The sequence below is a fragment of the Galendromus occidentalis genome, unplaced genomic scaffold (genome assembly GCF_000255335.2).
Source record: "Galendromus occidentalis unplaced genomic scaffold, Mocc_1.1 scf7180000076522, whole genome shotgun sequence".
NCBI lineage: Eukaryota > Metazoa > Arthropoda > Arachnida > Mesostigmata > Phytoseiidae > Galendromus > Galendromus occidentalis.
The window spans coordinates 394067-409258 of NW_003804511.1; the positions used below are offsets into that span (position 1 = coordinate 394067).

At 49.9% G+C, this 15192-nt stretch overlaps 2 protein-coding genes across 2 annotated transcripts; one reads left to right on the plus strand and one right to left on the minus strand.

Annotated features, from left to right (window-relative positions):
* The first annotated feature begins 5244 nt into the window (after positions 1 to 5244).
* LOC100908771 (uncharacterized) lies at positions 5245 to 9327 on the plus strand. The gene is made up of 4 exons (XM_003739406.2): positions 5245 to 5339; positions 5442 to 5597; positions 5673 to 5954; positions 8860 to 9327. Exons 1-4 carry the CDS (start codon positions 5331 to 5333, stop codon positions 9034 to 9036), a joined length of 624 nt encoding a protein of 207 aa, XP_003739454.1. The 5' UTR covers positions 5245 to 5330; the 3' UTR covers positions 9037 to 9327.
* A 3571-nt stretch (positions 9328 to 12898) lies between these two features.
* Positions 12899 to 14481, minus strand: MsrA (methionine sulfoxide reductase A). The gene is given in 5 exon segments (XM_003739407.2): positions 12899 to 13347; positions 13472 to 13555; positions 13558 to 13689; positions 13900 to 14070; positions 14307 to 14481. Coding segments are annotated over 5 exon segments (666 nt in total). The 5' UTR covers positions 14383 to 14481; the 3' UTR covers positions 12899 to 13144.
* Between the last annotated feature and the right edge of the window lie 711 nt (positions 14482 to 15192).

Genomic DNA, 15192 nt, shown 5'->3' on the forward strand with positions numbered 1-15192 from the left:
TCGGAGCCTCGGAATGCGCAGCTCGCTGGGGCATGAGCTGCAGTCCGTCACTCTTCCACATTTTATTGATCTTGACGGAGTATGGCTATCGATGAGCTTCAGAGAATGAGCGATCCTCACGGTGTGGAGCGGAAAAGATCGCACGAAACGCGGGCATGATTTCTCCACAGTAGAATATGGCAGGAGACATTCTCGCCATGAGGATCATCAGGAGGAGGGAACCGCAGAGTCGTAATCCATCCCGGCTGGTCTGTACCTCTTACTGCCCACTGTCAACCCGTTGGACGCTTCACGCTGCGAATATTTCTTGGACTTCGTCTTTCGGCAGTTTTTGCGGAGGATTCTGAATCATGTTTCTTCGCTTCCGGGTTTCCGGATACACTTCAATTGTCATGCTTGATCTTGAAACTGAGGCCAATAGCAACGACCGTGACGAGGTGCGTGACACCTGGAATTTTTCCATTGAAGCCCTGCACGCCCAAACAATCCAAAGCATCTTCCAGTTCCCCATCTGATGTCACGGCCAACTTTGCCGTGAACCAGTTGGCCACACGGTCGGTCGGCTGCGTTTTCTGCAGTTTCCTTTCCCGCCCGGATCCGTCAGGTCGGAGCTTAGACCCTCGAAAATCTCCGCTCAACTTCTGACATTCTTACCGACCGCCGATTTACATTCGAAAGTTTCTCAATCACTGACACACAGCACAGACGCTTGAAAAATGACCGGACCCAATGATTCGACGGCTGTCAGCTGCATCGGAGGTGGAAATTGATTGAAAGATGTCGCGACGCAAATGTCGACGAGCGATCGAAGCACGACGGAACTCGCCACTGCGCTTTGGGCGTCGCTCTTACTCGACGATTTTCAGTCTTGATCACTTTTCGTATCCGGTCCTCAAAACGAAGCAGACTGCACGATTCCGGGTACGCGAATATCGCCGTGGACAGAGCAAACGTTCCGTAAATCTACACGGGCGCTGCTTTTTCGCTTCCAGAATAAATTGTTGAAACTTCGGTAGCTCGACGTCCTGAGGGTCACGGTCTCCGCGTCGCGTCGCCTCACTTATCCATGGTCGTCTTACGGGGTACTGTAAAAATGAATACTGATGATCTTGTGTTGAGCAAAGACGCATCGCATATCCGGGGTTGTAGTCCAAAAGGTCCGCAGACGCATGAGATTACAGACTTGGGTCGAGAGTTATGTTTGAGCGATTCTTCACTCTGTCATGAATTACCGCTCCCTTCTGCTCAAGGAAAAACAGCCCCGGACTAACTGGATTGTACGCACGGAGCTAAGCTTTTCCCGCTGAATAGCTGCGATGAAGCTCCCACACCTCTCAGCTCTGGATGCGGAATGGAGCAAGCGGTTTCGGGAAATTCGACCAGCCACCGTGGAAAGCGTACATCTGGCTCCTCAGACATCAAGTCGCTGCCCGATCGGGATCGATCATCCCGCGCATCATGAAACCTCCCATTCCATGCCACTCATCGAGCCAGGTGGCCTGAGAATCCTCGATTCCGTCTCCGAGAGCGGGACCAGCACCTACATACATATATTCGGATGTATTCAATTATGTATTTCACCATATAATTTAGCCGCACCATCATTTTTTTCAAACATGGACCAGCATCTCAAGACAATGACTGGGTAATTGCAGCGGGCGACCACGATGAACAATCATAATGTTCGGCAGGAGCATTCTTATTGCGCATCTGCCAACAAGAAACAGCGCAGACATAAATTCAGAGAAGTCTAATCCATTTATGGGTTCGCAATGCACCAGGAGCACGGAACCTTCGCTTCATGTAAGCTCTTGAAGCGTTTCGAGCCGCAACCTTCGATATATTAAAAGCTCCGAAATCGCTGACTGAATCGCTGTCCCATGTATATTCCCCGTGATCGAACTCATCGCTAACGGTAGATTTCCCTCCATGATGGAAACATCGTCGAGCACAGCGATATCCGAATCGACCGGATTGCTTCCCGCTCAACCGAAGGATATTCGGGGTGATTTCTGAGAGAGGGAACATTTGTCGCTCCGGAAAAATTTATCTTTCGTCTTTTCCCGCAGAATTCGTTTCAATCCGCACCATCAGTCCAGACGTGACAGATTTCCGACCTTGGGGCCTTTCGATCTAATTGCATCGAATACCTGGCGTGGATCGCGGAGTAATTTCACAAAAAGCGCTCCAAGAGACCTATTCACTGACCAGAAATCGAAGTATGACGGTGAATGACTGCGGGCAACTCCCTCGAATGATCTGCGACGAATGAGCTTCGCACAGCATGGCGATACTGTCAACCAGATAAGCCATCGAAAGAATCAATTAATTTATCAGCGCCCGCGGGCAGTATTGCTGACCGACCGTGACCATGGGATTTTTGCTTTCCGGTATAGAACATGAAAGTATTTTTCTCCCATCCGCTAGTATCTTGTCTTGTAGTCGGGGGTTTGATGCTCTAGCTCTGCCGGGACGGAAGACAGTAGTAGCGGCCTGACTGAAGGATAGCTCCACAACATCTATTGAAGCACTTCGGCTCGGACACAAAAACCAAATACCATGACCGAATTGATCGTTCCGTTACAAGATTAGGCGGTCCAGATATGGTACATTTCGAACAGCATCTGATCGTCTGTCAGCCGTACGGTGGTAGTTTCGGTACGTTTCCTTCGGAAAGGAGCGGGTTCAGGGGTTCCAATCGCACAAAAACATGATCTTCGAAGGGTTCGATGTCCGCTGAAATCATTTCGTCCGTCGATTTCTTCAGCAACTCATTGTAGATTTTCATTCCGCTGGTTTTCGCTAATTTGTGTTGTGGCACGACCGATGGCTCTACCATCGCTCTCTCGCGCATTCGCTCTACAACACGGTCGAGACAGCGAGCGCTTCTCCATTGCTGATGAACTGATGACAATAGCTCGTTTGTGTGTATGACTTGAGGAGCTATCAGATCGACATGGGATTCTGGACAACGGTTGTTGTCTTCCACAGTTTCCGGTGCTATCTCAACTCGCTCGACCTTCCCGGACGAACAGTCGCTGACAGACAGAAGAGAGCGAGCGATCGGCTTCGTCTCATTGGACTTCTGCAGACTCTTTCGTCCAGGCATCTTCTGTTCATTCCTGCTTTAAGGGAGCATGCCATCATTGTTCTGAATTTGTAGCGGACGATCGTCTCCCGAGCCATCGTGGTGGAATAGGAATCGTAGGAGAAGGATATCGGAGCCATTGGGGAGCGGACTGCTCAATCAATTACTTCTTCTTCTCGGCCGAATATGAAATCTCGCAGAGGAACGCTTGTAGCAGAACAAAATCGGAACTCGGGAGGAGGGAAGCAGGGAAGAATCGATCCACTCATCATAAGAAGCCGACGTGATTGACCATCATCGCACAATCCGAACGGCGCGAGGGAGACGGAGAAGACGAGGAGCCTCGTTCTCACACTCCGGTGCCAGAAAAAGGCCGGATACAAGGATGCGATCGAAAATCTCGTCAGTGAGGGAAGTTGCCTTCGTGATCACAGGTGATGCGTCTCCCCCTCGTTCGCCGACGGAATTCTCGATACAGTCGCAGCCTCGCTACAGTTCTGAACGTCGAGTGGGCTCGGCGATTTCCCTCAATGAGCTCTTCATTCAAGGCGAATTGCATCCGTCACCGGTGGCGGCGGCGGTAGCCGTTCCCGTTCGTTGTCATCGTTCCGTAGTGCCTCACGCAGCCGTTGTTTGCTGTGATGTAATTCATAAAGCACAAGGTCGCTTGCCGGTAGAAGCTGCAGCATGAACAAAAAGGGCTGAAAACTTCTAAGACGTCCAGCAATGGCTACTTCTGTAGAATGACGTTTTTGGCAGCGACATCTGTTGCTCATATCAAATCTTAAGCGAGAGTTTTGGTACTATCGATATTTCGGCGGAGTTCGACCACGCCGAAAGCCAATCTATAGTTGTAAACACATGATATCGGCGTCTCCTTGGAAGTCATTTTCAAGCTGACGACCGACGTCAAGGGACTCGTGATGCTTCTCGCCAGACTTCGACACGCCAAGCGGCTAGTTTTTTGTTTTCACTTGTCGCAGCAGCCCAAACTTTTGCCATCCGGATCGATTGACGGCGCTGGACCTTCCACACGAAAATCGATCGCACCCAGCGCGGAATTTCGAACTATACCTCGAAAGCTCTCTATCATCGTGAGAATTACGCGACATTGAGCTCGGGGGTCAGTCAGATGGACACTTTTGAGACTGAGCCACCCATGTTTGACCAGCGCCAGCGGCTCAAGTCGCAATTTCGGGTTTTCGATAAAGACAGTATAAATATCCCACATTCTTTCTGCTCGAGTTTTTCCGCTTGACTTGCCGATTACGAGACATTTGCCAGTCTGCGATAGAAGTAAGATCCGCTTTCGAGGAAGCGCGGGCGTACCTCGCCGCGCGCTTCGGGAGTGGATACTGTCAAACGGAAGGCGTATCATTTTTCGTAGGCAGGACGCAACTGCAGGAGTTCTCCGTGTCTCTTCGACGGTTCATCGTTTCCCACGAACATCGATCCCTGTTTCGAATGTACCCTTCCGTAGGCAGATGAGAATGATAAGATGAAGGATTTATTTTTATCTTCACTTGGGTGCCCCTGCCTAAAAACCCGGACTTCATGCTCGCTCGCTTGCTTGCTCGCCGTCAGAGGATTAATTGATTCTGCGCGCGGACCTGCGCAGCATATTTGCTCCATGCTACTACATGTAGGAGAATGAATGAGAACCGAGTACTCGTCTGGTCTCCGTTAGAGCCGGCAAGTTGAAGCCTTCGGGAACCCGTATGCTGGGGAGTATCGTGAGACCCCTGGGAGATTAGGGCGGGAGCGCCAAGCAATGTCAGGAGGAGAAGGAAGTGTCTCTCGACTCCTCTAACGCTTTATTCTCACACGAGAAAAATCGAGAGCAGATGCATCAGCTCAAAGAATAATTTTCGCCCCTGAGTCGGGTCGTCGGCGGTGTCCACGACCGACGGCGACGCTCCAAATGTTAGACCGACAAGAACAGAAACTGACTTTCCCACAGAATTCGACACTCGACGAATTTTAACCAAATTGCGGTAGTGAAATCGTGTGCTAAGACGAATACTGTAGTTCGCGGACAATCGCTTGGACACAGAACAACAATGACTGCGCGTCCAGACCTGGCCTTCCTTCCTTTGGGCAAGGGTTCTCGGCGGGAGGGGGCAGCTTACATATATATCCAGAGCTATCCCGCGCAGCGGGTGGTGCTCACGGGAATACTTTCAGCCGGTGAAGTGTGAAGTGCATGTTCTGATCAGAGTATCATTGAGATTCCAGTCTTGGAATGAAGTCGGTGAGTGGAAGAAAATTTTCCCACTGACTTTGTCTGCTCCAAGATTCTGATCCGAGCGGGCTTACAAATCTGGAGTCGGACAACCGAGTTTGATTGTTGCAGTTTGTTTTGTTGTCCGCCGTCGCCGCCGTGTCGTTCGGTACTCACTCGGCTTACTTGCCTGGGCATCTCCTCGGGCATCATAACGGGCTTGTTCACGGACGAGCTTATGCCCACGCACCCTCCCACGGTCACGTCCAGACAGCGAACCTCGTGCAGGTGAGCATCGATTGTCATGCGGCGCTCACCAAGATATGGAAAACAAGGAGAATTAATCAAAAATCGAATTCATAGACCGTCCATCACGGAGCTTCAATCAATCACGGAAGTGGATACGGCGCTCCAAGCGGGGACCTCCTTGGACTGCACAGTTTCGGTTACGACGGACTATCATTGGCCCACACCGTAGATCACGGAGGTTTCCTTCCCAGCTACGCGAGCCATAACCTTGGATACCAACTCGATTACGGCCTACCTCAGAGATCTAAACTCTACGGGGGCTACGTGGGCGGTTTCGGAGGATACGCCAAAGGAGCTCTGGAAAGCATCCAGCACCTCAATCACGGTGGACTAAAGGTGAGTTCGGTGGCATGGGGCGTGAAGATTATCCGAAAAGAATCTCAAAACGGAAGCGTTGTCTTCTCGGACTTCTCCGACCAGGACAAACGCATGGCAACGCTGGGGGAATGAGACGTTAGGGTGGTGAAGATTGAAGTTCGGGCGAACATTATGGGAAGTGTCCGTATCTCGAAACGACATTTCCTCCATTGTGTGAAAGCTGTGGTGATGTCTTTCGCTCACCGGGTGCGATGGTCAGTTCGTTGGTGTTTACGGCTCGGCTGTCTCCGGGTGGAATTCCCTCTGATTTGAGAGTCAACATCTAATCGCGTGGATTTTGCAAGTTTTCCGTCTCGAGTTCTTCATCGGAAAGCTACTGTTCGACAAAACGGCAATCGAAGGAAACAAAAACAGCACTATCGCTCTTCCACTAAACAAACGTACAAGCGAAAACAAATGCTGGAATCGACGGGGCGTGATCTGTGGTCGGAGCTGGTCGCGATGCGGATCGACCAAAGTGAGACATTTTCACCGTCAGATAGTCATCGGCGCACCGATAACACGAGGATTATACTGCGTTTATCCGCTTGGAATTGAAAACCGCGGCGCCCAGCGATAAAGTAGTGGTCAGAAGCGTTCCGCTCAAGGCACCGCCTTCTCAAAGCTACCTGTTAACGAATATTTCGTAAGCGAATAATTCAAGTCATTTGCACTTCTTGGATGCACTCACTTATCCGTGGTCAGTGCTCATTTCGGACGGGCCAGTGACTGAAATCCAAGTACACGAGGCACGGTGTTTTTCTCGTGGACACCGATCCGGTTGCGCGAATTTACCGCAAGAAAAAAAATAGCTGTTTTGAGCGATTTGAAAAATACGGGACAACGCGGCTCTTAATGAGCCTGCAGGGATCCTTTCAATGGAAAAAAGGTTTCCATCAGTTTCGGGGGCATTCCAAGGCTCCGAGCTCAAACAGACCCCGGAATGCCCATGAGCTCCGACAGAAATCGATCGGTTTTCGGGAAACTTTAGATCAAAGTTATGATTTGTGAGGAAATTCGCTCACTCTCTTGGCAAGATATATTCCCACGCGGTCTTCGTACATTCATCCTTCATAGGTTGGGCCTGTGCGGCGACGCGACACCGCCTCGACTATTTTTGAGGGACTCGTCAGAGGCGTGCAGGATGTAAGGAAGCCCTCACAAAGTTCGAGCGGGGTCCGAGAAAACGAAACCTCTTTTCCGATGTTGAGCATTCAAGCTCTTGCAAGTCCATCGGAATGGTCAGTTCACTGTGCGTCTCGTCGGGGGCGTTGCTTGTAACGCTTGAGGAACGATGTCGCCAATTTTCGTCAGCCTATTTTTTGCTCCATCGGTTGAATTGTCAAATCAGTCGTTCTCTTCTCAATCGCCGGTAAAGTCGTGCTTACCCGAATTCCAACCAAAGAGACACCACAATACTTGCCTTGGCAATTTTTCGCGATTCTCACAGAGCAAATTCGGCCATGTACATGCGGAACTTCGAAATAATTATCGCTCGTCGTGCGTTCGATATGATGAGAAGCCGTTCTTTTCGTGTGAGAACCGTTCTCAGGCATGCCATTGATATGATGCTGGGGTGCGGTAAATATCGCGGAGCTTCGTGCAGGTGCATTCGGAACAGCGCGACGTAGGAAACGAATGATGCTTTTCAATTTGAGAAATCAGCCCGCCCAGCACATCAAATTCCGCACGTTTGTGGGTGAGGGTGCACCTGAGCTACTTGTTCCGGACGTTGTCCCCCGTTCCTAATTGCTTCTTACGTTTTTGTCGTTCTCGGATCGTCTTTATCTTTTACCTTCGGCATTATGTCAGCATTCCATTCAAATGCTGTTTCTCAATCAATGATCCATTCGTAATGAGGGTTCAAACACGGCAACTATCTGCCTCCCCTGGTTGCTCTGGAAGTTTTCTCTGCTTGTTTCAATGGAATTTCCACGTTCCGGTTAAGCGAAGTAAACTCGGTCCGTGTTATTAGTCAAAGAATGGAATGCGTGCACTGGTTCCCTAGAAGGCGGAGCCTACGCGTTTGAATATGCGTAGTACCGCAGACGGGATCTCAGCGACAAATAACGACGGCACGACTAGACCGGAAAGAAAAATCAAGCAGCGGACCAGATTAATCGAAGACGCGAGCGACGATGGTCGTCGTTTGATTTGAGAACGTTTCCTCGAGTTTTTATTGCGTTTGTCGAGAGATTGCTTGCGTCATTAAGCAAACACAGGACTGTCCACCAACACGGCGGCTGTCTCCGATATCGACTATCAACGTGGAACGGATTTATTTAAGGATGGTCGAAGCCATTCTCGTTCGCAGAGGCTCGTATTACGGCGCAAAACTTTGCGAAGACCGTCAGCGGCACAGCGTCGCGGAAACGCCGCAGAGTTCTTTCGGCAGGCTGACGGGTGTGCCGGACGACGCGCGGACCCCTCTCGTCCATGTGTCTGCGACGGTCTCTGGTCCACCGTAGTAATTTAGCTTCTTACGAAAAGCGTATTGCGCGCCTTCTGCCTGAATGGCCATCGCTGGAAGTAAGGAGAGATAAATATATGTATCTATTGTCATCATCTTGGCGCATCGCCGTTGCCGTGTGAAAGACTGACCGTAGTTAACGGCGCGGCGTCCTTGCTCGGGTCGGTCGTTAAAAGTGTGTGTGTGTCTCATTTACGTCGCCGGTTCGTAATCGTCATTGTCGATGGCGATGGGGAGACGACGGCGGGTGGGTAGCGGTAATGCTCGACGTGCCGGAGGTCGAAAGATGAATTATTAAGGATCCTAATTACTTGTCGCAGAGAATCGACGATTATCAATGCCGTAGTCACATTCCGGTCCTTGCTCATTCCCATCGAAGTTTTCGCGGTTAATCGATCTTATTCTTTTTTCCAGCTGCAAGCTCCCCTGCTCAGCTACGGAGGCCACAGGATTGCCGCTCCCGTTGACTTTGGTCACGCCGCTCACGCTTCAGTTTCCCATGCTCCTCTGTCACACTACGGGGGTCAACTCGGTGTGAGCGGGATCGGAGGCACTCATTACGGACTGGAATACAAGAAGGCCAAGGCCTAAGTTGCTCGCAACGACCGGTTCGAGTTCTCTGAACAATCAGATACCTGAAATGAAGTTCATCGCGTAACTGTACAATCCACAGCTGGACGGACAACGCTTAAAATCTTGTGTGCAGGCCTACATGAGTGCCAAACGAGTTCCTCTGACGGGGTCTGTGACGTTGTGGGAAACTACGACGGTCATCCCTGTTCTTCTCTCGAGGAGAGTTCCGCCAAGAAGACGATGTATATAAATACGAAGACGACTTTTGTAGACATGTGGGATACTTTTTGAATAAATATGGAGAGGAAATGTATTCCGAGTCATGTTCCGGTTTAGTCGGTGCCGACTAACGTGAGTGAGCGATGATTGAACAAGGAGGGCAGTCCGACTTTTCGCCGCCATGTTTCGGCCCCCTTCCTATCGGGAGTCCCAAGTCGGTAGTGAATTCTCTCCCTGACTCACAACGCCCCCTGCCCGGGTTCCAGTGACTTCCTTCTTGAGCATGCCTGACAAGGCCCCTCGACAGCCGCGCGGAGAGTATGGAGGGAGAAAAACAGAAAATGGGACACAGTATCCTCGCGGAGTGATAACTGATAACCCTCTGCTTTGTGGTGTGGGGGACACAGGGATGAAACCACCCCATTTTTCTTGGATTTCTTGCTGAGGAATCTTTGTGCAGGTCTCGGGAAGCCCTCACTTCGCCATGAAGTTCACTGCTACAATTTGAGCAGAAAATCTGAGGGAGATCGGCACGACTGAGTGGAAGATTAAAAAAAAAGAGCTTCTCGGCTGGACACTGAAATAAGGCCACGTCCGGGGTCCACACCGTATCCCATCCCTAATGTTCAACTGTCAGCAGATCCCATAGAAAAACGGAACTCTCCTCGACCTGATAATTCTCGAGCCATCCGCTTGAATTTGGAAGTATAGGTAGGAGCCGATCTCTCAGTGACGTGGAAGAGGCTCTCATCCTCAGTTATCTAGGCGCGACCGCAGGGGAGGGGCGAAGAGGTCTATAGGCCCTCCCAGATTGTGCGCTTGTAAGAATGCTAGTGTTCAAGAGCGAGTCGCCCTGTTGCATATCAACCTCTTTCGAAGACTCGATCCAGTCGCCGTCCGAGAGAAATCCTGTGGATGCAAAGGCAAACAACGTCAAAATAGTACGTCTCTGAGCGCGCGGAGGATAGGCCCTTCGAGATGCGTACTTCCGAACTTTTTGGAATCTCGGAAATAGTACGAAAATATTTCCGCAACGAGGAGATCTGGTAGACAAGACACGTACGTGGACTGCCGACAGCTTCTGAGTCTTCCAAATGGACGAAAATGATTTGTTCACTGTGGTTTACTCCTCGCCACTTGATAAAAATAATCAATTATGCGTCTACACCTCTGCAGCTAAACGAGGGGTGACGCATCGTCGTATTTTCTGGTGGAAAAAAGTTTAATCTCGAAGGCTTGCACGGTTTCTACAGCTATCGGCTTCATTTGAGACGAGAGCCACGACGGATTCGGAGCCGTAGGTCCGATGGCGGAAGGCTCATGATTTGAGCCGCGATTTCTCATCGGGACGTCAGGAGTCTGAAGAATATCGCGCGACTCTCTTTCCTTCAGAAAGCTCCTCGATTCGCAGCAATACTGATATCACACTGTCGGAACATGGAAATGGGCCAGGCACGCAAAAATTGGAGGTGATACCCCAGCCCCTCGTCGATCTCCGGGCAAGAAATTCCGAGTAAATGATATGGCCTGATCCCTATGTTCAGCACATGGAGGTGCAGCTGTCAGGATGCTACGAATAGTGCCGAGTGAAAGAGGATGAGTCCCGGCGGTTCTGGTCCACTCTCGATATATTCGTCCCGAGTTCCCCTTTCCCTTTCCGTTGGGACTCTTCAAAGTCCCGGGCGATTTCCCGCAATTTGGAGCGGTTCCCAGTGGAGAATCGCCCGCTAGGCATAGCTGAAGAAATATCTACTAGTATGCGCAAGTTATTGATAATCATATAATCATCATCAGGAGAATATCAATAATAATAACATCGCTTTATTAAAACATTAAGGTACAGGAATACCTCGCATAGTGCGGATTCCGATACTGCGGCCCGCACTATCCAAAGCCGCACCATGCGAGGCGGAGGGTACGCACTATGGGAATCTGTCTGGCGGATTCTGATAGTGCGGACACCCGGTTTCGAATAGTGCGGATTTTAAAACGGCGGGATAATTCGCGACGGAATGTGAATGTTTCTATAGACGCGCGAAGCGTCAAAAGAATAGTATGCGAAGGCCGGAAAATCTGTTGTTCCAAGCGGGTCCGCGCTAATCGAATCCACAGTGTGTTGATCCCGATAGTGCGGACCCTCTCTCTTCAACAGTGCCGACTTGGATAGTGCGGGTACTTGAATAGCGCGGTCCCGAAATCCGCATTATGCAAGGTATTCCTGTATTTAAAAACTGGGCGTGGACTTCAGATCCCGCTAAGACCAGTCACTCGCCACGGATAAATGCTCATCACTCTGGTGCTCCTGGTGCCTCCATTTTACAGAAGGCGATGGACCTCTTCAACGATGTGATAAGGAACATGGGCGTGAAAACGGCATCGATCACGTTCAAAGACGGTTGCCCCGCAACTGAGACCGCTAGTTTCGCAACACTCCGTTTCCTCACCAGAATCGACCGAATGACTAGCGGAAGATATCTCCGTCGGATGTCATGTTGTGTGAAACTACTTGTGAAATCGTCCCACGTCCCAATCAATCTTTCAATGCTCGCTGCGACCGAAAGAAAATCGTGTCTGCCAGGATCAGTGAGACGAATATCTTGAGGTGAATTCGTCGAATCCGCTGTCGACTTGTCGACTTCATCCGGCGGAGAGGGGGGAGTCTCGGGGGCCTTCGTAATAGCTTCACGCATTGAGTCTCGAGTCTCCGAGTTCCGACCACCGACTTTTCCACTCGGAGCTTCAGTCCGACCAGAGGTAGAATACAATTATCTCCGAACTTCAGCAGCTCTCTGGAAGTGATGGAACGGTTCGTGACAGAAGTTAGGGAGCTCCTCTGATTCGATGGTGTCGAGCCAGGGGGACATCCACCCTGTGGAGCGAGTACTTTGTTTCGATACGTCTCAATTCATAGAACGAAGGGCAGTATATCGCCACGACTCATAATGATAGGGCAAATATCGACAATCTGATCGAATGACAATCCTTTAAACGAGGCCAGATCATCTTAATTGAGCCGCGTTCGGGGGATGATTTATTGTCGCGAGGCTCAATTATTGACTCTGTGTCCAGAAAAAAAGATAACTGCTAACGACTGTTCTTTATTGCATATTAGCTCGGCGGAAGTAGCAATAGAAAGTCCTTTGGACCGCATCATAACAGTTCTTCCGTCAAGAAGCCGAAAACTTTCCCTCCAGAGAGGACCTGAGGGTGTCAAATTATTCCGCTCAATTTTTCGAAGGAGTTCCACATGGAAATTCCATTCGTATCAGGAGCTCGTATATGAGTCGTTGAGCCTCAGGCGCAATTCTTTCTTTAGAATAACGTAGTCCCACAATTCACTCGAGTTTGGATCCATCGCCGATTCGATGGATCCCGGTTTGCGAATCGCGAGATACCGCTATTTCATTACCGTCTTGCAGCCGCGGAATACCGAGATTTGCGGTTCAAGATTCTCGCGGCGATACGGGGATCCCAGGGCGTCGGCACCTGGAAACTCTATCGTCGTCCGAATTCGTAACTGCTTAAAATGGTGAGTTCGGGATCCAGCGTCTGATCCGCCCAGGAACAAAATTAGTCTTCACGAGTATCTATGCCTCCAAGGAGGCCGTAAGATGCCACGGCCCACGGCTCCATGAGATCATCAAAATTAAATCATGCATGGAAGGTAATCTATGATACGGAATATGGGCAATACCTCGATTCGGCAACCTCTGATTCAGAAGTGCCTCGATATGAATTGCATCTCGAGTCGTATCATTTTCCCGGAGGAACCTACTTTATTAAGGCGAAGGATATGGTCGATTTGCGCCAGATCGTGAGGTGAAAGGATGATGTTCGCTTTACATGTATTTGAAAGACTACGAAAAACTCAATTTCCTCGATTTTTCAAAAATCACGCACGGCTTGATCAATGGCAAGATACGCGGATCCCCCTCTTGAGTAGATCTTCGAGGTACTTGGTCAGTTCAGGAGTCATTCCTAGATCTTCGCTTTGGAGTTGCTCCAGTGTCCCTTGGCCTCCGAGGTATCCGTTGATCCGAGCAGCCACATGACTCGTGATCACGTCTGTCAATCCCGCTTTCGCTGCCAACTTCATGACCTCTTTGTTGCCTGCCGAAAAAGTCCACCGCTTCAGGTTCTATCATAGACTATCATAAGAATGAGCAAAATGATCACGAGTAAGGAATTCCGGATATTTCCGTACGAAATCGTCTCAACCAGCCAGCCTCCTTACATTGCAGCCGGTATTTCTGGTGATAAAGCTCAGCGGGATAGAAAGGCGTCTTGGGTTTGATCTGAGTGACAATTTTTTTCGCGATTTCGCTCGTGCCGCCTCGAGTTTCTTCTCGGCGGTCTCTCTCTGCGAATCATCTTGGCAGAAAATCACCGACATGTACTGAGGCTTGTACTGGACGGTAGGGTCGTGCTTCTCGAAGAAAATATCCACAATTTCTGAAAGCGAAAGTCGTTACCTTGAGAACGTCTGCACCGCGTTGACGAAATTCCGAGAATCAAGCAGGCTGTTCAAGAAATGCTTCCGCAGTCCCGAAACTATTGAAGCTGTCGTCGATTCCTAAGGAGAGAGCCTCCATAAAACAATTTCCCCCAAGTGTTGACGGTCCCGAATGGAGTCAATCGTCCAGCTGACATCGACAGGCTTACTTGCAAATTCAATCACGGTGGGGTCATATTCGATTTTCACGACTTCCGTGTGGTTCTCCAAGTCATGGTATGTTGGACCCGTTGTTTTACCACCAGTGTAGCCGACGCACGTTCGAAGAACGCCTCTCTGGATACCGTACAGAGATTCCACACCCCAGAAGCAGCCCATGCCTGCGAATGAAAATTTTAGCCGGAGGAGCCCGGAAACATTGTCGTCTCAGATAGCCATTATGCCGTGTACACTAGTTGGGAAGTCGGATTATAGATCCTCGATAGGCATCCTGGCCCGACGTTGAAATCGGTTGATGCTGACGTATTCGCGGCTCAGTGACACTATCAGCTGTTTGCGGATCGGCCCACCAACACTCCGTTCTTTCGAATAGGCTCTTGAGAGTTCTCGCACTCACCAACGATGGCAACCTCACAGGGAACGTCGGCGAACTCCTTCAGTGTCATGGCTGAGAACCTTCTGAAAATGTTCATCCAAATATTCGGTATTCGACGCGAATCAGGCAGAGGAAACCGAAAAGACGAGTTCCGACTTGTGCCAAGGACCGATTGTGTTGTTCTGGCGGCGACGGTGTCCCTGGTTTCAACAGTGAAAGCTTTCCCTGATATCCTATAGGGTGCGCTGCTATCGTCGCCATCAGGCTCACACAGCAGCATAAACTTTTTTCCGACTAGCTAAGGATGAATGCCACAGCATTGATGAATACGGAAGAGAGAAACAGACCAAAAACTTAAAACACGCGGAAGTCGTCTCGGTCAGCCGCTTTGATGCGAAAATGCCCTCGAGTAGGAAACTCGAGGGATTATTTGAGTTACTTCCCTCCGTGAACAACCCATGGGAAAATTCTGATCTTGGTCAAAGATAGCCCCCTGCTCGAGTAAGCTTTTCAGTCGTGAGCACCTAACCTCATTCAGAACAGGTGGTTACTATGATTGAGAAAAATTCTAACTCCCACTGGATGCAACATGCAACGATGCGAGTGATTCGTCGACGGATATTTTCGCGGAGAGCAATAAAAAAAAATGATCGCGATTGATGACTTTCTGTCTGATGATGAGCGACACAGAGTATACTTCCGAAGCCTCGACTGAAGGTCAGACATCGCTTGCTCAGTCGGACTGCTTGACATTATGAAAATTCTTCATGAGACATTTCTCATGATCAAGATCATGCTAGGTATGTATCGCATCTCGCCCATGAGAGAGGAGACGCTATCGCACTTGTTTGCACGGATCCTTATCGCAATGCTTGCCAAGGGACTGCAATTCCAAAAGGACCGACTG

Bases quoted from the DNA above. Each gene is read 5' to 3' on its own strand.
- LOC100908771 (XM_003739406.2), top strand. The intron at 5,598-5,672 runs GTGAGCATCGAT...TCGAATTCATAG, and splicing joins AGACAGCGAACCTCGTGCAG to ACCGTCCATCACGGAGCTTC. The intron at 5,955-8,859 runs GTGAGTTCGGTG...TCTTTTTTCCAG, and splicing joins TCAATCACGGTGGACTAAAG to CTGCAAGCTCCCCTGCTCAG.